The sequence below is a fragment of the Schistocerca gregaria genome, chromosome 1, assembly GCF_023897955.1.
Source record: "Schistocerca gregaria isolate iqSchGreg1 chromosome 1, iqSchGreg1.2, whole genome shotgun sequence".
Classification (NCBI taxonomy): Eukaryota; Metazoa; Arthropoda; class Insecta; order Orthoptera; family Acrididae; genus Schistocerca; species Schistocerca gregaria.
The window spans coordinates 830,795,529-830,820,117 of NC_064920.1; the positions used below are offsets into that span (position 1 = coordinate 830,795,529).

At 39.2% G+C, this 24,589-nt stretch overlaps 1 protein-coding gene across 2 annotated transcripts in view; it reads left to right on the plus strand.

The window, feature by feature from the left end:
• Positions 1–20,700, plus strand: part of LOC126272007 (F-box only protein 21-like) — a 98,769-nt gene extending 78,069 nt beyond the window's left edge. For both annotated transcript variants that reach the window (XM_049974498.1, XM_049974506.1), the window contains 2 exons: positions 12,846–13,068; positions 18,524–20,700. In XM_049974498.1, the coding sequence (XP_049830455.1) occupies positions 12,846–13,068; positions 18,524–18,717 (417 nt within the window). In that variant the 3' untranslated portion in view covers positions 18,718–20,700. The remainder of the gene's footprint in view (positions 1–12,845; positions 13,069–18,523) is intronic.
• The last annotated feature ends 3,889 nt before the right edge of the window (positions 20,701–24,589 follow it).

Here is a 24,589-nt window from a genome sequence, read left to right on the forward strand (position 1 = left end):
AACAACCACCAGGAGGACTGTGCAAAGTGGCGTTACTCCACGATAATGCCTGCCTGCATTCTAATAGACTGACAAAAAAACACTTTACGGAAGTTGGGCTGCGGAGTAATTCCATGCCCAATTTACTCACTTGATCTCGAGCCCTCAGATTTTCATCTTTTCCGCTCTATCAAACAAGTTTCAAGGAACTTTGTTTCTGGATGAAAATGTGCACTGGACACGGCTTGATGAGTTCTTCGCCTGAAACCAAAGTGATTTCCACAGTTGCAGAATTGAGAAGTTACCCCAGTATCAGCAGACTGTTGTAAATAGTGAAGGAGAATATATTGATGATGACTGTTAAGTCTCTTTTATTGGTTCTGCTGTGTTTATTAAACCAATAGAAAATGCTACAAACTTATTCACCAACCTAATAGTTTTGTCACTTAATCATTTGGTACTTGAAACTGCGCTCACATCTGCTCTAAAATAGCAGAGGTCTGTATGATCAGTGTTTTACACACACATTCTTTTGTCATAATGCCATTGTATTCTGTAAACAGGAAGCAATATTGTGCAAATAAAATCCAACATGAAAGCCACAAGGTTAAGTAGAGTTAGGTAAATGTTCAAAGAGTAAAAAACTCAATTTATGATTGAACTGATAGAAGCCTTTATTTTATGTATTTGAAATGGCCTATAAATGTGAAAATAATGGGCTTGTCCATAAAATAATTTTCTCTGTGGCAAGTTCCTGGCATCAGAAATTTATTTAAAACAAACCCATAGATAGAAGCTTGAATATTGTACTTAATAGCAAACATTTGAATCCTAAGTGTGTCCCTCTTAAACCTCAGAGAAATAGGTTGAAGGTATATGTAGGAAATCTGATGGGAGGATCAGTTTTCAGAATTTAAGATCTGAGAATGAGTACCTGCATGGAAAGAAAGATTAAAATAGTGGTGGCATTAATATGTGGGGAGTAAAACATAGATATTGGCCACCATAAATAGTGTTAGAGAGAAAATGTGGTTGGGAAACAGTGCCAGAGAAAGATTTGTATGAAAAGGTGGGGATGGGGTTGTCACACCTAAAACTACTGTGAACAGAAGTAAGGGGGAGATTAGTTGTAGGTAACAAAGTGATGTAAGCTTGTAAGTGTTGTACTTACATTGTCCGATGCCTGAAAAGGGACTAGAAGCAAGAGATGGTAGGGAGACTGAGAGGATACTTGGTATCAAAACATAGCTACTTTGTTTTCATAGTATTGGAATTCTTAAGTGCAACTAGCTTGTACACAATCAGACTTTACAAACAAAGATGTAAAAATAGTTTTGCAAGACCTTTAATTGAAGGGCTTTAAATACAGGGGTTTGACAAAACTATGGAAACCCTGCAGTTGCTGATGAAGCATGCAAGTTGTGTTGTTGTATTTAATCATGAACGATACCTGTGAAATGCACTCAATACGTTGCAAGTGTCAGTCATTGTCAGAACAGTGTTCTATGTAGTTGTGAGTGCATTATTTCAGGGCTAAGCAAATTAAAATGTACCAGTTTGCTTTTGTCCTACAATATTACTTTTATTGTGAACCGGTTTTTGGCTTACAAGGCCATCCTCAGACATTTGTCGAACAAAAGCAAACTGGTGCTTTTCATTTATTATAATGTTGTTCTACCAAGAATCGACGAAAGATTCTGTTAATATGAAATTCAAATGTGGGGAAATTGTTGGTGCTTGTATGGTGAGTGCTTCTGTAACCAAGGCAGCCAAAATGTTTCATGTATTAAGAGGCACGACATTGAAGATTTATACTATGTACAGGAAAAATGGAAAAATGTGATCCAATAAGTGACAGATGGCTATTTAAGGGGATTGTGGCGAAAAATAAGAGGGAATACAACTGTAAAAGTCACTGCAGAACTAAGTCTCACTCAAGAACCCTCTCGGCACCAAAGCAACATGAAGGAAACTCTACCAGTTGGGAATTACAGTGTGAGCTGGAATTTCAAAACCACTCGGACTAATGCATATGCACATAACGTGGAAAATGTGGTGCCAAACCAAATGCTGGACCATGGAGCAATGGCAGAAAGTTATTTGATGGAATGAATCTGGTTTCATACTGATTTGAAATTCTGTCAAGAGTGTAGAGCATAAGATGGAACATGGCAGAGGTTCGGTGACAATTGGTGCATCGTATTTGTGCAGGGTTGTATTACTGCCAAGTATTATGTGACCATTTTGGTTGATTAGATCCATCCCATTGTATAATGCTTCTTCCCCATTGGTGATGCTGTATTCTAAAATGACAGGGCACCTTTTCACAAACTTGCATCATCCAGAACCGATTTTTGTGAGCACAAGGATTAAATGTTGTGTATCATCTGGTCACTACTGTTACCAGATCTCAGTATTGATGAGCCTTTGTTATCTGCTTTGGAGAGAAGGGTGTATGATTGCTATCAATCTCTACCATTTTTACCTGAACTTCCCACTACTTTGCAGGAAGAATGGCATACGATTCCCTTCAAAGTCATACAGGACCCGTGTTTATCATTCTGAGATAACTTCTAGCTGTTTTGAATGCCATTGGTTTTTCTGCACCATATTAGGCACGGTAATGTGTCGTGTTCTTGGTAGTTTACATATTTTTGTCCAGCCCCTTAGTTAACTCCGAAGCCGTCTCTGCAACTAAAAGTTGCAGATGGTTCTGGTGATACCAACCTAGTTTATAGTTGGCTTATTGGTTCAGTACAGTTTTGTAAAGAAATTGTGATGAAATCACATTAAACGATATAAGGGAAAAAAGCAAAGAAAAACATTTTACCTGAATCTGTAAGCTGTTCGCCTTGGATTATATTTTGTAGATTCCCCCTCCGCAGTTCTAACAGAATACTGTAACAAATGGTGCTTCTCATTTGTTCCGCCTCTTACTATTGAGGCAAACTTCACATATTAAACAAATAAAATAAAGTAAAAAACAATATATTTCATTCCAATTCAAGGTGGAGACAAACTAATCAGCGGGGCAATTTATCATTTCTATTTTATGATAAATCTGTTAGTTTGAAGCTATTACAAGTTGTTGATAGTGTTCAAGTGCCTGGGTACTGCAAAATCAAAAACAGAAAAGTAACCTCTTGGATAAAAGCTACTTCATTTCACCAGTGTTGGCCACACATGCTGCAGCAACTTTCGTGCATTATTCCTTATTTGTATTTCTTGTGATAGGACTTGTTTATAGTAAATATGATAGTGCTGAACTACTAAGAGTTCTGTGCCTTGGAAAATAATTATTCTGAGAATATTACATTTGGCTTCCATACTTCCTTCCACTTTCAATGTGTGAAAGAGTGTTGTTAAGAAAAAAAGGTCCTATAATATAATACAAAGCTCTCATGTCACCTCATAATCTCATTGACATTAATCATTGCAGAAGCACAACTCCAGTAACTCTGCATTTAAAGCTTTATACTAACTAAAAGGGGGGATTTCTTTATATTATCTTCAGACAGTAACTGTGCTTGGTTCTTGTGACAAGTATTTCTGCACACATTTTTAATTATTTAATTCATGTTCCATTTTTATGCCATACTTTTAGTCTTGACTTGGTCCATTACTTTCTGTGCTATAAATCACTGTCAGCTGTAATTTTTGAATCTATTTGTGGTTGTATTATTGCTAATGCTTCTTCCAAGTAAATTTTCTCACAAAATTTTTAGTTTTTACCTGTACAAATTGCAGATACAATATTTTGATAATAAAAACTGCAACATTGACTAATGTCATGTTACATGGACAACAGTTAAGAAATACAATGCCATGTCAGCATGGTCCTCTCTAGATCTGCTACCATCAGTTTCTGTGAGTTGCAAATCTATCTGTCGTTAACGTGTCATCAAATCACAACCAGTAGTGAAATTTAAAAACACTAACTTTTTCTAAGTAGATTGATTTATTGACAATATTATAAGGTGTACAACCTTGCTTCTGCTGTTTGCCGATAGGTGGAGACAATGGTAAGTAGCGGTCAAAAGAAACAGAACGCAGATGTCAGGCAGTTAGCTTGGACATCGGTCAATATAACCTCATTCAAACATCAGTCGATTTGTGCCTGCATGATAAAGTTGTTCTTGATTGAAAATATCAGTTTACACACTTTCAGGTACGTGTAGCGAGGATGCTATTAGTGAAAGAACTTTCAAAACTTCAAGAACGTTAAAAATGACCGTTGTAGACCGGCATAGTGGTGGAAGAGGGAATGTTTTTGAAGATGCAGAATTGGAGACACTGCTGAGTGAAGACATGGATCTAACTCGAAGAATTGGCACGATTAGTGGGAGTGACACAGTAAGCCATTTCAAAATGTCTCAAGACTATGGGCATGATTCAGAAAGAAGGAACTTGGGTCCCTTGTGAGCTGAAACCAAGAGACGTTGAACAGCATTTGCGTGTTTGTGAACAGTTGCGTCAGAGGCAAAAATGGAAGGAATTTCTGCATCGTATTGTGACAGAGGTTAAAAAATGGGTTCATTACGGTAACCCTAAATGCAAAAAGTCATGGGGATATCCCCGACCATTCTTCCACGTCGATGGCCAAACTAAATATTTGCGGCTCAAAGATCATGCTCTGCATTTGGTGGGACCAGCTCAGCGTTGTGTACTATGAGGATGTAAATCAAAGTGAAACAATCACAGGTTCTCGTTATTGAATGCAATTAATGCATTTGAGTAGAGCATTAAAAGACAAAGGCCGCCATACAGCGAGAGGTACGATAGTGGTTTTGCAGCACGGCAGTGCTCGACCCCACATTGTGAAAGACGTCAAAATGTACTTGGAAACATTAAAATGGGAAGTCCTACCTTACCCCGTATTCTCTAGACATTGCTCCCTCTGTCACCTGTTTAGATCAACAGCACATCGCCTGGCTGACCGACACTTCCGATCCCATAAAGAAGTCACGAATTGGATCGATTTGTGGATCGCTTCAAGAGATGAACAATTTCTTCGACATGGGATTCGTACCCTGCCTGAAAAGATGGGAGAAAGTAGTGGCCAGCAATGGAAAATACTTTGAATGATACATGTGTAACCAATTTGCTTCATTAAAGCCTCAAATGTTGGGGGGAAAATACGGCGGAAGCAAAGTTGTACACCTTGTATGAAAAGGATAGTTTTTACACACCATATAGCGGAGATACTGAGTCACAGATAGGAACAATGTAAAGACTGTTAGGCAAGGCTTTTGGCCAAATGCCTTCATCAGAATAGTGTCACACACACACACACACACACACACACACACACACACACACACACACACACACACACACACACCTCTGGCTGCCAAGGCTATTGATTAATTTCTAAATCTGATCAGACATCTACCTAATTTCCATTTCTCAACAAGTTAATAAGGGGGGGGGGGGGGATATGTAGCGTATAGTTACTTCCTCTTTTAATGAAGTTTAATTTGAATGGTTCCATTCATATTGAACAACATATCATACCATAGGTTGATTGCATTCACTGAGCAAAAGGGACAAGTGAGATGAGCAGTTCATATTACATTATTATTTCATTAAAATTTGTTGTTTTCTGAAAAATGTAATTGAAGAGAAGGAACTTTACCTTCACAAGTAAAAACATACTTTTCTAATTAGTATGTAATTAAGAATTTGAGAGATAAAGAAACATAGAGAAACCTCTACCTAATACTTCTCTATTACTAAATGTTCATACGATCATGTATCACTTGTGCACCACTGTGATTTTGCAACACAGGGCCTAGCACTTCTTATAGCATTAGACAGGTGAGAAAGTTATTGGTAGTGCTTGCTGTAAAGATAGTTTAAAAAGAGGAATCATTATAATTGTACCTACTCCTTCATGAGTGTAACTGCACGAGGACACTTTGACATAAGTGGCTGCTTCATGATAAATTTTACCTTCCTCTCAGTAGTATTTGAACAATATAGATAAGCTCTTTGGAAGAGCAGTTCAAAAATCACTTCTGAAATGCTTTGACGTACACAGACATGCAAAACATGATTACCACATTTGCTCGTTGTTCTTGTTTGAGGAACACCAAATATGATTACATTTTTTTCGTGTTTATATTAAGATGAATTCAGTCATTAAACCATACCAGTTACAATTTCATTTATTTATCACAGCATCAGGTTAGCCATATTTTGTATGTTCTCCATGAAAGCATTTAAATGGCAATGAATATGAATGAAATATTTAACAAAACTAAAATTTTTAGCTGTTCATTTTCTATGACGATTCCCTTTGCTTTAAAAAAATTAGTATTCCTTCCTCATTGTAGTTTCAGATCCACATTAGTCTTTGTCATGAGTATCACAGGAAATTGAAAGTATGTAGTTTATCCTAAAGTTGAACTTTACATTGTAAATAATAAGAAGTTGCTACTTCTGGTTGTATTTCTGGTTATGAAGAAAATCAGTGTTCCTCGACACATTGCGCCAATAAGTCCAATCAGCTACTCATTTGCTTCTTCAAGGAGTCTGTCTGTACATTGTTCTCTTCTCAAACTCGTTTCTTAGTCATTGGATATTAACTTAAATTTCTGAGATTAGTATTTTGCAGCATATGATGTATTCCAGGACACATCTACATCTACATGACTACTCTGCAATTCACATTTAAGTGCTTGGCATAGGGTTCATCGAACCACAATCATACTATCTCTCTACTATTCCACTCCCTAACAGTGTGCGGGAAAAATGAACACCTAAACCTTTCTGTTTGAGCTCTGATTTCTCTTATTTTATTTTGATGATCATTCCTATCTATGTAGGTTGGGCTCAACAAAATATTTTCGCATTCAGAAGAGAAAGATGGTGACTGAAATTTCGTAAAAAGATCTCTCCGCAACGAAAAACGTCTTTGCTGTAATGACTTCGATCCCAATTCGCGTATCATATCTGCCACACTCTCTCCCCTATTACGTGATAATACAAAATGAGCTGCCCTTTTTTTGCACCCTTTCGATGTCCTTCGCCAATCCCATCTGGTAAGGATCCCACACCGCGCAGCAATATTCTAACAGAGGACGAACGAGTGTAGTGTAAGCTGTCTCTTTAGTGGACTTGCATCTTCTAAGTGTCCCGCCAATGAAACGCAACCTTTGGCTCACCTTCGCCTCAATATTATCTATGTGCTCTTTCCAACTGAAGTTGTTCGTAATTTTAACACCCAGGTACTTAGTTGAATTGACAACCTTGAGAATTGTACTATTTATCGAGTAATCGAATTCCAACGGATTTCTTTTGGAACTCATGTGGATCACCTCACACTTTTCGTTATTTAGTGTCAACTGCCACCTGCCACACCATACAGCAATCTTTTCTAAATCGCTCTGCAACTGATACTGGTCTTTGGATGACCTTACTAGACGGTAAATTACAGCATCATCTGCGAACAACCTAAGAGAACTGCTCAGATTGTCACCCAGGTCATTTATATAGATCAGAAACAGCAGAGGTCCCAGGACGCTTATCCAGTCGCACAACTGAGGTGATACCCCATAGGCCCGCAGCTTGATTAGAAGTCACTTCTGAGGAACGGTGTCAAAAGCTTTCCGGAAATCTAGAAATATACGGAATCAACTTGAGATCCCCTGTCGATAGCGGCCATTACTTCGTGCGAATAAAGAGCTAGCTGCGTTGCACAAGAGCGATGTTTTCTGAAGCCATGCTGATCACGTATCAATAGATCATTCCCTTCGAGGTAATTCATAATGTTTGAATACAGTATATGCTCCAAAACCGTACTGCAAACCGACGTCAATGATATAGGTCTGTAATTAGGTGGATTACTCCTACTAAACACTGGTGCGACCTGTGCAATTTTCCAATCTGTAGGTACAGATCTATCGGTTAGTGAGCGGTTGTATATGAGTGCTAAGTAGGGAGCTATAGTATCAGCGTAATCTGAAAGGAACCTAATCGGTATACAATCTGGACCTGAAGACTTGCCCGTATCAAGCGATTTGAGTTGCTTCGCAACCCCTAAGGTATCTACTTCTAAGAAACTCATGCTAGCAGATGTTCGTGTTTCAAATTCTGGAATATTCCATTCGTCTTCCCTGGTGAAGGAATTTTGGAAAACTGCATTCAATAACTCCGCTTTAGCGGCACAGTCGTCGGTAGCAGTACCATCGGCACTGCCCAGCGAAGGTATTGACTGCGTCTTGCAGCTTGTGTACTTTACATATGACCAGAATTTCTTCGGATTTTCTACCAAATTTCGAGACAATGTTTCATTGTGGAACCTATTAAAGGCATCTCGCATCGAAGTCTGTGCCAAATTTTGCGCGTCTGTAAATTTTAGCCAATCTTCGGGATTTGGCATTCTTCTGAACTTCGCATGGTTTTTCCGTTGCCTCTGCAACAGCGTTCGGACCTGTTTTGTGTACCACGGGGGATCCGTTCCATCTCTTACCAATTTATGAGGTATGAATCTCTACTATATCTTTGAATTTGAACCACATCTCGTCTACATTTGCATAGTCAGTTTGGAAGGAATGGAGATGGTCTTTTAGGAAGGCTTCTAGTGACACTTTATCGGCTTTTTTAAATAAAATTATTTTGCGTTTGTTTCTGATGGATTTGGAAGAAACTGTATTGAGCCTAGCTACAACGACCTTGTGATCACTAATCCCTGTATCAGTCATGTTGCTCTCTATCAGCTCTGGATTGTTTGTGGCTAAGAGGTCAATTGTGTTTTCGCAACCATTTACAATTCGTGTGGGTTCGTGTACTAACTGCTCGAAATAATTTTCGGAGAATGCATTTAGGACAATCTCGGAAGACGTTTTCTGCCTACCACCGGTTTTGAACAAGTATTTTTGCCAACATACCGAGGGTAGGTTGAAGTCCCCACCAACTATAACCGTATGAGTGGGGTATTTATTTGTTACGAGACTCAAACTTTCTCTGAACTGTTCCGCAACTGTATCATCGGAGTCTGGGGGTCGGTTGAAGGAGCCAATTGTTAACTTAGTTCGGCTGTTAAGTATAACCTCCACCCATACCAATTCGCACAGAGTATCTACTTCGACTTCACTACAAGATAAAGCACTACTGACAGACACAAACACTCCACCACCAATTCTGCTTAATCTATCTTTCCTGAACACCGTCTGAGACTTCGTAAAAATTTCTGCAGAACTTATTTCAGGCTTTAGCCAGCTTTCTGTACCTATAACTATATCAGCTTCTGTGCTTTCTATTAGCGCTTGAAGCTCAGTGACTTTCCCAGCACAACAACAATTTACAACTATAATTCCGACTGCTCCTTGATCCAAGCACGTCCTGTATTTGCCATGCACCCTTTGACATTGCAGCCCACCCCGTACTTTCCCGAGGCCTTCTAACCTAAAAAACCGCCCAGTCCACGCCACACAGCCTCCGCTACCCGTGTAGCTGCCAGCTGAGTGTAGTGAACTCCTGACCTATTCAGCGGAACCCGAAACCCCACCACCCTATGGCGCAAGTCAAGGAATCTGCAGCCAACACGGTCGCAAAACCGCCTGAGCCTCTGATTCAGACCCTCCACCCGGCTCTGCACCAAAGGTCCGCAGTCGGTTCTGTCGATGATGCTGCAGATGGTGAGTTCTGCCTTCATCTCGTAAGCAAGACCGGCATCCTTCACCAAATCAGATAGCCGCTGGAATCCAGAGAGAATTTCCTCAGTTCCAAAGCGACACACGTCATTAGTGCCGACATGTGCCACCACCTGCAGCTGGCTGCACCCTGTGCTCTTCATGGCATCCGGAAGGACCCTTTCCACGTCCGGAAGGACCCTTTCCTCCCGGAATGCACATGGAGTTCACACTGGATTTCTTTCCCTCCTTGGCCGCCATATCCCTAAGGGGCCCCAAGACGCGCCTAACATTGGAGCTCCCAACTACCAACAAGATAATCAACAGATATTTTTATTCTAATTTACTCTCAAATTATGCTTTTTTAAAAAAAAGCATCACAACTGTGGAATTCTTGTACCTCATTCTACTCTGTCATTGTTGGCTAATTGGAACAAATACCTACTTGGAATTATGTTACAGATTGAATGTGAAGAATTCTAATAACAATAAATTTAAAGTACATTATAGGAAACTTGTGGGGAAAATTATTCATTTGACTATCAACAATGATTTTTGCTTTTTGAAGCTCTTCAGGTTGTCTGCTTAGTGTTGACTCAGTTCATGTCTATTATGTGAATTTAATAATTATAAGATTTTGCTATTTCTTTCCAGAATAGGAAAAAAAAGGTAGTGTGAGTACTGGATGGGAAGAGAAATGTTGAAATATTTATTTTAGAAATTTTTTAGTACACACTCCTGTTTGCAGAAGGCAGGGTCACATATCAGGCACAGATTTAATATTTCATGTCAGCAGTCAAATAGCCTGAAGAGAGAAAGCATCTCAGATTATAAGCAGAGTTGTAATTGGATGATATTATTAAACTGAACAATAACACACACACACACACACACACACACACACACACACACACACACACACACACACACGGGTTCATGGCAAGACTGATTATTTAGATTCAGTTTGGGGGAAAAATGAGAGGTGCAGGTGAAGAGGCAGAAAGGGAGGGGGAGGGAAGGGAGAGGAGATGAAAAAAGGGGAGGGGAGAGAGAGAGAGAGAGAGAGAGAGAGAGAGAGAGAGAGAGAGAGAGAGAGAGAGACCGACCGACCATATCAGAGGTAGGGGGGGGGGGGGGGGGGGCGGAAGAAGGTAGCGCACAGTCTGATCAGAGGGGAAGAAATGTGTGGTGGGAGTGAGAATCCAAACGGCCCACATAGTGACAGGTATTGTGGTCATTTGTGTTATGGTGAGCTACATGTTCGGCAACTGGATGGCTAAGTTTGTGGTTTGCCACAGTTTCGCCTTGGCCAGTAATGCAAATACAGTTCAGGTACTTGTAATGCCCAGACAAATTGGTATACATAACAAGGCTGCTTTCACATGTGGCCCTGCCTTTTATTGGGCAGGAAATGCCTGTGACTGAACTGTGGTGGGAGGTATCGGGTGGATGTGCAGGACAAGTCTTGCACCTGGGCTGACCACAAGGGAATGCCCCATGGGGTGCAGAATTGGAAATAGGATGAGATAGGGATGGAGAAAATCGTTCTGTAGGTTGGCTAGGTGACAGAACACTACATTGGGGATGTGGGAAGTAGATCCCTCATCTCGGGGTAAGATGAGAAGCAGTTGTAGCCGTTGTGGAGGATGTGGTTGAGCTTTTCAAGGCTAGAGAGATACTGGGTAATCAGAAGAGTACTGGTCGGTGGCTGGTTAGCAGTTTTACTGTTATCAGAGGAAGCAGATGGCACGGGAGATCTGTTTATGGATGAGCTGGATAGAATATTGTGATTCAGTAAAGGTCCTGATAATGCTGCGAGTATAGTTGGATAACTCATCTTGTCCATTGCAGATATGTTGTCCATGGATGGTGAGGCTGTAAGGAAGAGACTTCCAGAAGTGGAATGGATGACAGTTGTCAGAGTGGTTTGTGTACCTTGATATGGACAGACTTACTTAAGGAGCCATCTGAGAGTTGGAGAGAGACATCTAGGAAGGTGGCTTGTTGAGTTGAGAAGGATCGGGTGAAGTACAGTTTCGGAGTAGATGCTGAGGTTTATGGAGGTTTCCCTGCCACGAGTTTAGATTTCGAAAGTATCATAAATGAATCTGAATCAGACCAGAGGTTTCAGGTATTGACTGGATAGGAAGAATAAGTTGGCTTAGGATGGTGGCATTAGTTGTATTTTTGATGTTTCTCATCTGTGGACTTCATTTTATTCATTTCTTCCAGTTTTTATTCATTAATTCAGTGGTTGTAACACAGAATGGTTTTAAGTATTATATTTGTATTCAAGGATAAAAGTAAAAATCATAAACTAGCATTACTGTATTAGGTCAGGAACCCGCCACTTCTGAATTATTTCAGACGAATGCCTTACACAAGGATTTGTCAACTGCTATCGTTGGCCATCTAATGCTGTAGCTCCATATCTGTTCATGTGTTGACCTCACTATCCACATTATGCAAAATCCAGTCAAAAAAAGGGCAGAACACTTTTGTTAAACAATTTTTGACGTTTAATGTGTGCGGCAGTGTTGTTTGTTTGCATATTGCTGGCAACAGTTAAGCGTAACATTTTTTCATACGATTGTCGGTTTTCCTATGCATTTGTGTATCAAGTAGTGCTGTTTCTAACATTGGTTGGTTGTGAAGAGGGGAACAAACAGCAAGGTCATTGGTCTCATCGGATTGAGGAAGTATGAGGAAGGAAGTCGGGCGTGCCCTTTCAGAGGAACCATCCTGGCATTGGTCCAAAGCGGTTTAGGGAAATCACGAAAAACCTATATCACGATGGCCAGACACAGGTTTTAACCATTGTTCTACTAGGTGCGAGTCCAGTGTGCTAACCACTTCGCCATCTCATCGTTTCTATCATTGAGTCTGCTCTTATGTAGCCCCTCCTACATAGTCTACAAGATGTGTATATAGAGTGTCACATTTTTGTTCTCAAATTCTAGTCAGTGTACCATTTTAATCACAAGCATTTGTGGAACTTGACAGTGGACACACAAACAAAAGTCTGTAAATACAATAATTTGTTTAATAAGCACTTAAATCGTCATTTTCTTCGCATGTGTGCCATAATGTCAGTGCAACTTTCCTTTAGATACTACGAACAATGTGGGGTTGGTCTTTCCCATACTCATTGTTACTAATACTTACAAGCTTTCAGTTGTTAATATAATTGATGTTCACATGAGATTTGTTATTTGATGATTTGGTTTTCAGATTGAACCAAAATTACGTGACCCCACTGTACAATTTGCTGTTGGAATGATCATGAAGCATCGACTCTTCAACTACAGATGTGTAATCTATGGATGGGACCTGTTATGTATGGAATCAAAGGAGTGGATTACGCAGATGGGTGTTGATAACCTCAGCAAGAAAGCAGATCAACCATTTTATAATGTTCTTGTAGAGGATGGATCAACAAGATACGCAGCCCAAGGTAAGACATCTTGAAACAGCAAATTTATCTCTTCATAAGAGAATTTTATAAGGTATAGTCCATATCAATTCAGACAGGCTAGGAAAAATAATACCTTCATAGTCTCGGATGTTATTGAATTTAGCATGTGTTAAAATGAAAGACTAAGTAAGGAGCACTCTCTCCCCCCCCTCCCTCCCCTCCCTGCTGCTCAGAGATACAGCCCTCCGAAGATCACACTGCGCATACTGTTTTTAAGATGTGAATAGTGGGAAAAAAATTAAAATGCTGTGTCTCTGGAACTGGTTTTTTATTTGAAAGATAATTGCTTTATGATTACAAAGAAATCCTCAATTTGGACTCACATGTCAAGTTCTTTTACTATAGTATTCTGAACTTTTTATAATTTATGGAAATTTTTTTTTCAAAAATGCCAATCCATTAAATTTTGATATATATGATGTAAATAAAATAGAAACTTTCACATGGGAAAAATATATTACAAACAAAGATTCCAAGACTTACCAAGCGGGAAAGCGCCGGTGGACAGGCACAATAAAATGTGTGTTATTTTCTTGTGCCTGTCCACCGGCGCTTTCACTGCTTGGTAAGTATATATATAATCTCCCTGAAAAGGAGAACTTCCACTTTTTGATTGAACATGTCTTACAAACAACTGAAATATTTGCCATACATAAAATCTGTTTTTATACCTCATTATCACATAATGGGATCATAAAAATCTAAACCTAGCCTTATTTAACATAACTTTAGTTTTGAAAGATGAGTAAGAGGCTCATTTTTCAATCATTTTAAATGGTTCCAAGGTGTATGTGAAAGGTCCAAAGACTTAAATGTTTCAGTTTATACAACCTCTGTGATCTCTGTTTTGTACTAAAATTATCCAGTCGTTGAATTACAAATGTGTTCCTCTGCTTCAGTATCTTCCTTTGATGTAGAATGATACCTTCCTGCTCAACCAATAAGAACTGGAGCACTTAAAAGTGTTAACAGGAAGTGAGCACTGATGGCATTGTTGCTGTTCTTCGGCTGGAAACCTATATCCAGCAGTTGGTCCATGTTCAACATAAAGTTCAGTACAATTTTGCTTAACTCATAACTGAGGTCTATAATCTCTGCAATCCATTAGTCAGTCATACACACATGTTACAAACATCCCTTTTTCAGGTTGTGAATCTGAATATTATCCTGCTATTTCTGAGGTGTTGGCCAAATGAACAAAATTTCTTCTTTCTTGCTCTTTAAAGTGCATGCAGTGTGAATCTGTCCATCACTTTGAGTCCAAAAATGTCTTCCGAATTTCTTCCACAGGAGTAGTTTGTTTGGACCATTCTTCTTTTTCTGCTCACGAAATTCTTTGATTTCATCTTTGGATGAACAAATGAGGGCTGTGGATGTGTAAGATTTCATGACTCTCGTAAAATCCTGAGCATTCTGAATTGCAGCCATATTTTGTCTGGAAAGTTTGTTTTGTAGTATGGTGCTTCAGCAGGCCTACTCCACTATCACGAGGCCCCTTTCCGTGACCACTAGCACTTATACCCATTTGGCGCAGGCGACTTAATTCAAACATCTGGTAATGGTTTTTAAAATGCCTAGGAGCACCATCAGAAAGAACGATTATCTTCTCTGCCCCTGTTTGCAGTTGAAGAATTTTGTGCATTGCTAGCAAAGCATGTGCTGAACCATGTACTTTGTCATCACTTATAACTGCAACACTTGCGGTCTTGTTTCGAAAATATGTCACTCCTGTAAAAATAGAAACCTGGCTCCAATGATACCTTAGTACTTCATGTAGCACAATTACAGACCAGTTCTCAGCAAAATCACAGTGAAGCAGTAAACATAGTTCTTCAGCCTGTACACACACTTTCACTTCTGCAATGTGTTGTTGTTGTAATTTCTTCAGATGCTGGTGTGTTATTGCTTTCACTGACTATTTACCAAGTTCGTCAATGAAACTGTCAAAGGCAACAGTTTTTTTTAATTAGTTTATTTTCCTCCTATGTCTCATGTGTAATTTTTGCTATGCCTTCCAGGCCAAATGTCTGTAAAGACAGTCCTTCCTTTCCAGGGCAGTCACCACATTCTTGAAACATAGAGGTCTTTCACTTTACATCACAGGCTACTAATTACTTCACACATCCGATCAAGGTGTCATATGTCACGTGCTCCAGGAAGTTCTTCAAAGTTACCACATAAAGTTCATATAGTTTTGATCTTTCAATATGTGAACTTGTATAGATGCTCCTATAAACTGCAAAAGTTTCTTTAATACTGTGAGTCACGTACCTCTTCACTTTCACAACTTTCTGGCCTTCAGCTTTTACTGTTTGAGTATCCTTCTTGTTGGCACTCTGGCAAGAACAGTTCCATTTATCTTCCAGATAAAGTGACTGCAGTTTTTGAATCTGATCTGCTTCTACAGGATGACCATAATAGGGATCTGGTCTTTCAAAGACTCCTTTTACAGACCATACATTTCTTGATATGTCTACCATGTACTTTGATCCTGATGGATCGTGGTTCAAAATTGTTTTCTTTGAAAAAGTCTGTGGAATAATAGTTACAACTTGCAGTTTTTCACTGTAGGATGCACAATATTCAACAGCTGAATTGATATTTGTGAAAAATTCCTGGCAAGAGTGCTTTGGTTCATTTTATTCTGAAGATAGAATTTCTACTTTGAAGAGTGTGGTCAGTTTTGCTGTAGTGTATTCATCCCTAGCTTTAGTTATTTCTCTGCACTTTCTTGATGCATAGAGCTTATGACTCAACTTCACTGACCATGACTGGCTCAGGGTATTTAATTCTTCCTCTATTGATGCAGAATCTGAACCACAGGAGGCTTTATCTTGTTCAAATACCATCATTGTTGTTGTTCTGCCAAAACATTTAGAACACAAAGTCATCACCGGAATCATCTTCATCTCGGGGCAGGAATTTTTTTTGGAAGAGACAAAAAATGTGTGTTTCTTATTACTCCTTAATTTTAACATATGCTAAATTCAATAACATCAGAGACTATGAAGGTAACATCCCCCCTTCCCCCGCCTAAAGTGGTACGGATTATGCCATAAGGCGTTTCAATATATGTTAATTGTTGTTGTTGTTTTTGTTGTTGGTTAAGTATTTGTAACCTTAGATTGAAATGGTTGCTTACTGAAAATGCTGCCCTCTGTCAACAATGACAAAATTGAATGTTTGTGATATGGCAACCCAAATTTACATTTGTACTTCTTAACAAATATGTTGCTTTGAAATTTTTTGTGAAAGAGGATATTTAGCCACACTTCTCCAAAAATTTTATTTGCAGTAAGGCAGACTGTTTTACATCAAATTAGTTTATGGAGGGCTTTGAGGGAAATGCTCCTGAATTTAGTAGAATACAATCCACAGTATTTTGGAGAAATGTTGACACCTCTGGAGTGTGATCCTATGGTGAGAAAGAGTTTCGTCAATTTTTGAATATTGTAAATTCCATCCATTGACTTATTCAGTTTACAGTAAAAATCAAAAAGGAGAGCTGCCTTCCATTCTAGGGTGTTTTGGTTCTATGTAAAGATGATGGACCTTGGAATGTACAGTTTTCACAAGTACGCTGATAAGGTCTTGTGTTTACATGAAAATAACAGCAACCCCTCCCACCAGATGATGGCTGTTTTTAAAACTTTGGTTCATAGGGCACATAGTATTACTCAAAAGAACAACCTACAGTTTGAGTTTTCACACTTGGAACAGTTTTATAAGCATATGGGTACACTCAACGGATACGCAAGGCACAATAGCTAAAACCTAAGGTGGATGAAAGGATTGAGGAAGACATAGTTCAGATGATTAAATCCGTGGCTTTCCTACCATACTTTGGAAGTGAGTTAACAAAAATAGCTCCACTAAAGACAGCTGGAATTTGGGACTGTGACAAAGAGACCAAATGCTATGTTTTACAAAGTTACCTTTAAGTGTGGCCTTTCTGACATCAGGCAACTGATGTGTATAGTTCATGAGATGCAACGAACACCAGCTCTTACAATGCAACAGATTGGTAGTAACAGAGCACTACATTGGCACTGACCACTCTAAGCTGTGAGAGTTGGTGGGGTTGCGTGTGAAACCCGACAATAAAGGATAGTACTCTATTTGCATGTGTTGGATAAACAAACACACATTTTAAACAAGACAGAAGTGTGTGTGTGTGTGGGGGGGGGGGGGGGGGGTCATCTGTTGTTGACAAAGGTCTTGTTGGCCGAAAACTTATTCCGTGAGAGTCTTTTTGTTGTGCCTATCTGTGACTCAGCATCTCCACTGTATGGTTAGTAGCAACTTTCCTTTCCGTAATATTGTTACATTTCATCCGGGATTTTCCATTGTTTGAATTAACAGAGATACCGTTTTCACCCTGGACAAAGCCTAAAATGTGTCAATGCCTTTGATCAACCCACAAATATGTTGCTACAGTGCAACGCCTATTCATGCATTAATATTCCAGTGTGGATGGAATATCTAACCACTGATTCAGTTAATACAAAGTCCTTTGCCACCAAGCATCACTTCTGGACTTTGTGTATTCTGTGGCTACAAGATTAATGACATGGCTCTTACATTTAAAGTATGGAACCGATTGCTGTATCTTCAGTTCACCAGCTCAGTCAGAAGATAGCCAAAAGGTATATAGCTGAAATATCAGTTGAAGAATGTTGTTTTGGCTGCACATCCACAAAAATAGGAAGACACACAAAAATTGTGTGTTAGTTTGCTGTTTGTCTTGAGTGAAGGTTACTTCTCTTGCTCTTTGTTTGTTGTCAACAAACATCGTTGCCACCTATGTGAGAAGAGAAACAAATCATTGAATTTTCATATGTGAATCAAGAATTTAAAAAATAAAAATGCAGAGATAACACTAAAATCAAAATATTGGTTGGTGGTGGTAAGTGGTATTAGTACTTTGTTAAATAAAATGTAGTTAATGGAAATACTGTTGTTAATTTTACTGTAAGCAAGCCCAAGGGTGGTGTTACAAAAGGCACCCTGACGATAAAGAAAACATTTGATTTGTATATGCTGGATAAGCACATTTCAAATGAGACAGAAGTGTGTGTAATGAAAAACATTTATGTACAATATTATTCTTACAACTTCTGTTAGTTATTAGCGCACTTAGTTTTGGCTATTGCCAATTTTTTGAACCGGTCTTACATAGAAACTATTGCTGTATGCAATGTTAACTCATCCCTCCCTTTCCTCACTTCCTTCTTTAAGCAGCCTCTAAATTAGATCACTTAATAGTTGAATGAAGAAAATAATAAATTAATATTGAAGTACATTTTCATTGCAAATTTTCTTGTAAATTCTAAACCACTCACTTTTATATTGAGTAGTTTTATACTTGAAATGTTAATATTTAGAGAGTTACGTTATTAGTCTCCAAATTTTCATGTAGTGATTCCCTTTACAGAAAATCTTGAGATCTGTATGGAGCCAGCCTACATTCCCCACTCAGAAGTTGGCCGGTACTTCGATCGTTTTTGTGTGACATACTTTCAACCAAACACAGAGAAGGAAGAGGAATATCCACAAGATTCGGAGGTCCGCATGCGTCTGTTGAGGGAAGTGGGTATTCCCTGCTTGGAGCAGGCACGTGAAATGTGAGAGAACAAAATTCTGCAATAGTACAATTGTAACAAACTCACACTCTATTTATTATGCAGAAGTCAGTTGTAAGGATTTTCAACTGAATTGGATTTTTTGGTCACGAGATTGGTGATTTTAAGAGTGTGCAACCAAATGAAGTTATATGCACTGTGCAATAAAGTCAGCTTTTCATACTTAGATTATAGTAAGTACTGCTTTGTGACTGGTCATCTAAATGTGAAAATGAATATACTATTGAAAATGTTAAAAATTATGCCTCTTAGAAAATTTACTTCCAGATTTCAGAATTTGATTAGTGGTACACAGAAATTGGAAGATGGCTCTAGGCACGTTCCCTCATTCTTTCATCTTGTCCCTGCTTCTTTGTTAAATGCAAAAATATCATATCCATATCAATATTTATACACAACAGGGGTTTAGTCATCTAAATGCTGAAGTACTTGTCTTAAATTTCATAAATATATTCTCCTCTTATTTAATGTTTATCCTTGTGTATTAATTATTCATGTGAGAATATGTCCAGTGCTGTTTATTTACCAAAATAATCTATTACAGTTTATTAAAAATGGTGATATAATTATTAAACGAGCTATTCCTGGCATTGCATAATTTCATTTCACTATTCTGTGAATGATAAAACTTCCACAATGTTTAAAAGTGGAACAGAAGTGTTTGCCCTTCAATAATGTTCTTTTCCTCTTTGCAAATTGTGTGGTATGTGAATGGAACACTGTATTGGTTGCAAAATATCTGTGAAATTTATTGCTCAAGGGCTTTCATGATGTGATACATGAAGACACCATTTGTCAAAATCAAATTTCAAAAACAAAGATTTCCTTGTAATATATTCTAATAGAAAAACATGTACAGAGAACTTCATGTAATGAAGTGAAACAGAAGTCTGGAAGAAGCCAGGAAATACTGCATTGTTGTGGTTTAGTACTGCCATGGAACCTGGTAAAACAGCAATATGTGTGTTTGTGTGTTGCTAAAGATTTCCATTTTGTTTTGAGATTTAAATGGTGTTGCTTAATATAGTATTAGCTTTTTCTCATGAAATATTAAACAGAAAATAAAGCTTGTTTTGGTATAAGTTAAAAGGAATTGGGTAGAAATGAAGGACCTGATTCCACTGAATACCTCATAGTTGCTTGGATAACTGTAAATATTATTGTATAACTTTATTAGCTGACCGGTTTGTGTTTGAGAAGTTATGAATGCACAGGACAGATATTTTCATTTTGTCAGTTATATTAACCAATTACACTGAAGATGTAGCATTGAAGCCAAACTTAACTAAGAGGCCACAGTTATTTAATGTTAAATTTATGGTTGCCAGTGTTTATAAATAATGCAACAGTAATCATTTTGTGTAATTATTTTGATAATAGTCAGTGCTCAAGTACAGACTATCATGTTCACATAGCACACCTGTTTAAATTCTGCGTGTATTTATCTAGTGTAAATAACAATTTACATTCTGGAAATCTTAATAGATCAAAGAAATTTTAATACCATTAAATGATTCAGTATAGTTGTTGCTGATGTTAAATTTGTTTCTTTCTTTGTGTATTAAAAAGCTGCTTGCTCATGATTATGCGCCACATGGAAAATGGTGGCCCACTTATTATCGAGACTCACTGAATGGCAGCATTTAATTTTTGTTAGTTACACTACTTTGTTTCCTTAAAAAAAAGACTGAAAGATTGTGTGGAAACTCAACCATAGGGAAGAAATTTACAGAAGTTTTGTTAATGTACAAAAAAAATATTATGGCTCTGTACATGTGTATGCAATTTATGAACTTCCTCTGCAATTTTCTGTTGTCTGAAATAACGTAACTGGTTAAACAAGCAGATCATTCATATCTTTGAAATAAAGGAATTTTATTACAAGTGTTATAAAGTTACTGATGTATGGGAGTTACTACATGTAAGTGTACAAAATAAAACCAGTAATAAATTTGTCATTACAAATGGAGTGCATGCTATTCTTTCAAAATATAACAGTGCATACAAACTTAATATTGGAAGCATATATCCCATGCATATGGGAGAAAAATTGCTTTTGCTCCAGTAACCATCTCTTTCCTCACCTGCCCATCCCACGTCTTGGCTCACCCTCACCCTCACTCCCATCTCCACACCAATTGTGAAACGGCTTCACCTCCGCCCTGGCCCTGCTGATTCTCGCGCAATTTGTCTGCTACTGATGTGCAGGTTAGCCACGACAGCAGCTAAAACACCTACTTGGGCATCATCATTTGTTGCAGGTTGTAGTTGACGTTTCACATGTGGCTGAACACTTCCTGTTTCCTTAAATAACATAACCATCCGGTGAACAGTCCAGACACTTGGCTGATGTCGTGCAGGACACCGAGCGGCATAGATAGCACACGCCCGTTGGGCATTTTGATCACAATAGCCATACATCAACACGATATCGACCTTTTCTGCAATGGGATACGGTCTATTTCAACACTGGTAATGTATCAGGAATCACATACTGTCCACACTGGCAGAATGTTACGGGATACCACGTACTTATACATTTGTGACTATTACAGCACCATCTGCCACAAAGTGCAAAAAATGGTCCAACTAAAACATTCATATTTCTTTATGTACTACACGAATATGTAATAAAAAATGGAGGTTCCTATTTTTAAAAAATGCAGTTGATATCCGTTTGATCTATGGCAGCACCATCTAGTGGGCCAACCATAGCGCCATCTGGTTTCCCACTTCAAGCTAGACAAGTTTCATTCTTTGTAGTTTTTTCTTTTGTGCTTATTTCATGACATATTTGGCCCAGTCACTATCAATGGACCACCCTGTATAAGGCCACCACAGCAGCTGTGAAGACAGTCAGTTGCTCGTGACAATGACGATGGAGGCTTTCGTCGAAAGCTCAAGATTTTATCCTAAATTGACATGGTAAGAAAACTGAGAATGTTTTATACATCAGTGCCATCGCAAAAGACTTCATTTTCACATTTCTTGCTTACTATTTTTCCACTTTCCGTGCAGTAAAAGTACTGCATGGGGGATGACATAATTTTTTACTTATTTACTACTAACTGTATTCCCAATAGGTTTTGCAGACAGTATGCACATATATCTCTGAATGTAAGTGCAAAGTTATGTCGTTGTATGATACAGTTCAGGTGATAGGAACTTCATAGACATTCAGCACAAAACCATATGCTCCATGCTACAGGTGTGGTTACACAGCTATAAATAAATAAATACCTGGATAATGCTGGGTTTCTCTACTAGATAATTGTAATGTTAAACACTGGAAAATCCAGAATGGAATGTAACAAATTATGAAAAGGAAAGTTACAACTCACCATATAGTGGAGATGCTGAGTCACATATAGGCACAAGAAAAAGTTTGTCATAGAATAATCTTTTGGCCAACAAGGTCTTTGTCAAAAATAGGCAGCGCACACACACGCACACATCTGCAGTCTCTGGCAGCTGAAGCCACACTGAGCAGCAGCTGGCTGGGGATAAGGAGGTGGGCTGGGCGAGGTGGTGGTGGTGGTGGTGGTGGTGGTGGTGGTGGTGGTGGTGGTATAGTAGGGTAGGGGTCAGGGACAGTGAAGTGCTATTGGGATGTGTGCAGGGACAAAGGTGGATAGAGGGTGGGGGAGTAGTGGGAAAGGAGAGAAGTGAGATGACTGGGTGTGATGGTGGAATGTGGGCTGTGTGGTGCTGGGATGGGTGAGGACGATGACTAACGAAGGTTGAGGCCAGGGGAGTTCAGGGAACATAGGACATATTACAGAGAGAGTTCCTCCCTGAGCAATTCAGAAAAGCTGGTGTTGGTGGGAAGCAGTCATTGAAATGAAGGATGTCATGCTGGGCAGTGTGCTCAGCGAGAGAGAGGTCCACTTGTTTTGTCGATGGCCATTCATGCAGACAGACAGCTTGTTGGTTGTCATGCTCACATAGAATGCAGCACAGTGCTTGTAGCTTAGCTTGTAGATCACTTGACTGGTTTCACGGGAGGGGGGATAGATGTTTGTGACTGGAACTCAGTAGGTGGTAGTGGACGGATGTATGGAACAGGTCTTGCACTTAAGTCTATTACAGGGGTATGAACCATCAGGTAAGTGGCTGGGAGCAAGGGTTGTGCAGGGATGATTGAGTATATTGTGTAGATTTGGTTTGACGGTGGAATACCACTGTGGGAGGAGTGAGGATAGTGGGCAGGACATTTCTCATTTCAGGGTACGATGAGAGGTAGTTGAAACCCTGGCAGAGAATGTGATTCTGTTTCTCCAGTCCTGGGTGGTACTGAGTTATGAGGGGAATGCTCCTGTGTGTGTGTGTGTGTGTGTGTGTGTGTGTGTGTGTGTGTGTGTGTGTGAGAGAGAGAGAGAGAGAGAGAGAGAGAGAGAGAGAGAGAGAGAGAGAGAGAGACTGGAAAGGTAAGGTGTGGGAAATTTGTTTTTGTACAAGGTTTGGAAGATAATTACAGTTTATGAAGGGACTGTTGATGTTACCTCCCTATATGTCAACATCCCTTGTGCCCATGGCCTTGCCACTATTTAACACTAACTCTCTCCCTCCCCTCCCCCCCTTCTCCCTCCCCTCCCCACCCCTAACGTCCTTCAGACTCCAAACCCACCATCTCACGTCTCATACACCATACCAACAATATCCTGACTCACAACTGCTTTTCCTTTGAAGGGAAGATATACAAATAAATCTGCAGCACAGCCATGGACACCCTCAATGCACCCTCCTATACTAACCTACTGAAAGGAAATTTTTCTAGCCTCATGAAACTCCCAACCCCTAGTCTAGTTAAAGTTCATTGATGATATCTCCATGATCTGGTATAAGAGCTAAGACATCCGAACCCCTTTCCTTCACAACCTCAACACCTTCTCTCCCATCCACTTCACCCTGTCCTCCTAAGCCCAACGCGCCACATTCTTGAATGAATGTTGACGTCCACCTCTCTCAAGGTTCCATCCATACCTCTGTCCATATTAAACACACAAGCCACCAACAGTATCCGCATTTCAACAGTTGCCATCCCTTCCACACCAAAAAATCCCTATTGCACTGCCTAGCCACCTGTAGACAAAGTAACCCCCACGGAAAAAAACCTCATCCCATGCCATATCACAGACACACCCAATCCTCACACCATCCCAAGGTACAACTACAAAGGAGCACCCTTCTTGTCACCTAATATCACCCTAGACTGGAACAACTGAACTATCTCCTTCATCAGGGCTTTGATTATACTTTCATCCCTGTCTTTAATGACATCCCTGTGGCAGACCAAGCATCCTCCATTACTGATTGAAGCTCTCAGGAATGCTGCCATTGAGGAGTGGGGCAATATGTTCAAGAGATCTGCAATGAGTTGGTACGGATGATGCCCCGTCGCATTCAAGAGTACCTGCGGGTTTGTGGAGGACCTATACATTACTGAACAGTGCACTGAACACTTCATTTTATGATTTTTGATGTTGTGGGACATTACAAACTTTTTGTTTTTCAAATAATGTTCCTTTTTCATTTCACAGTCGGCTCAAAGAGAACATATAATGTAGTTTTCCTTTGCATAACCTTCTGTATTGTCAACAGAATATACAGTATATGATGTCTATCTTGCTTTAAGATATGAGAAACAAATATATGCTTAATTTTTTTTTGATGGGTTCACTATTGAAAGATAAGGAACCCAGAATCTATTGTACTCTCACAAAAAAAACTATATGTTTTAAAATTATTTATTGTAATTATCCCCCCAAACCAAGGACCTTGCCGCTGATGGGGAGTCTTGCATGCCTCAGTGATACATATAGCCGTACCATAGGTGCAATAACAACGGAAGGATATCT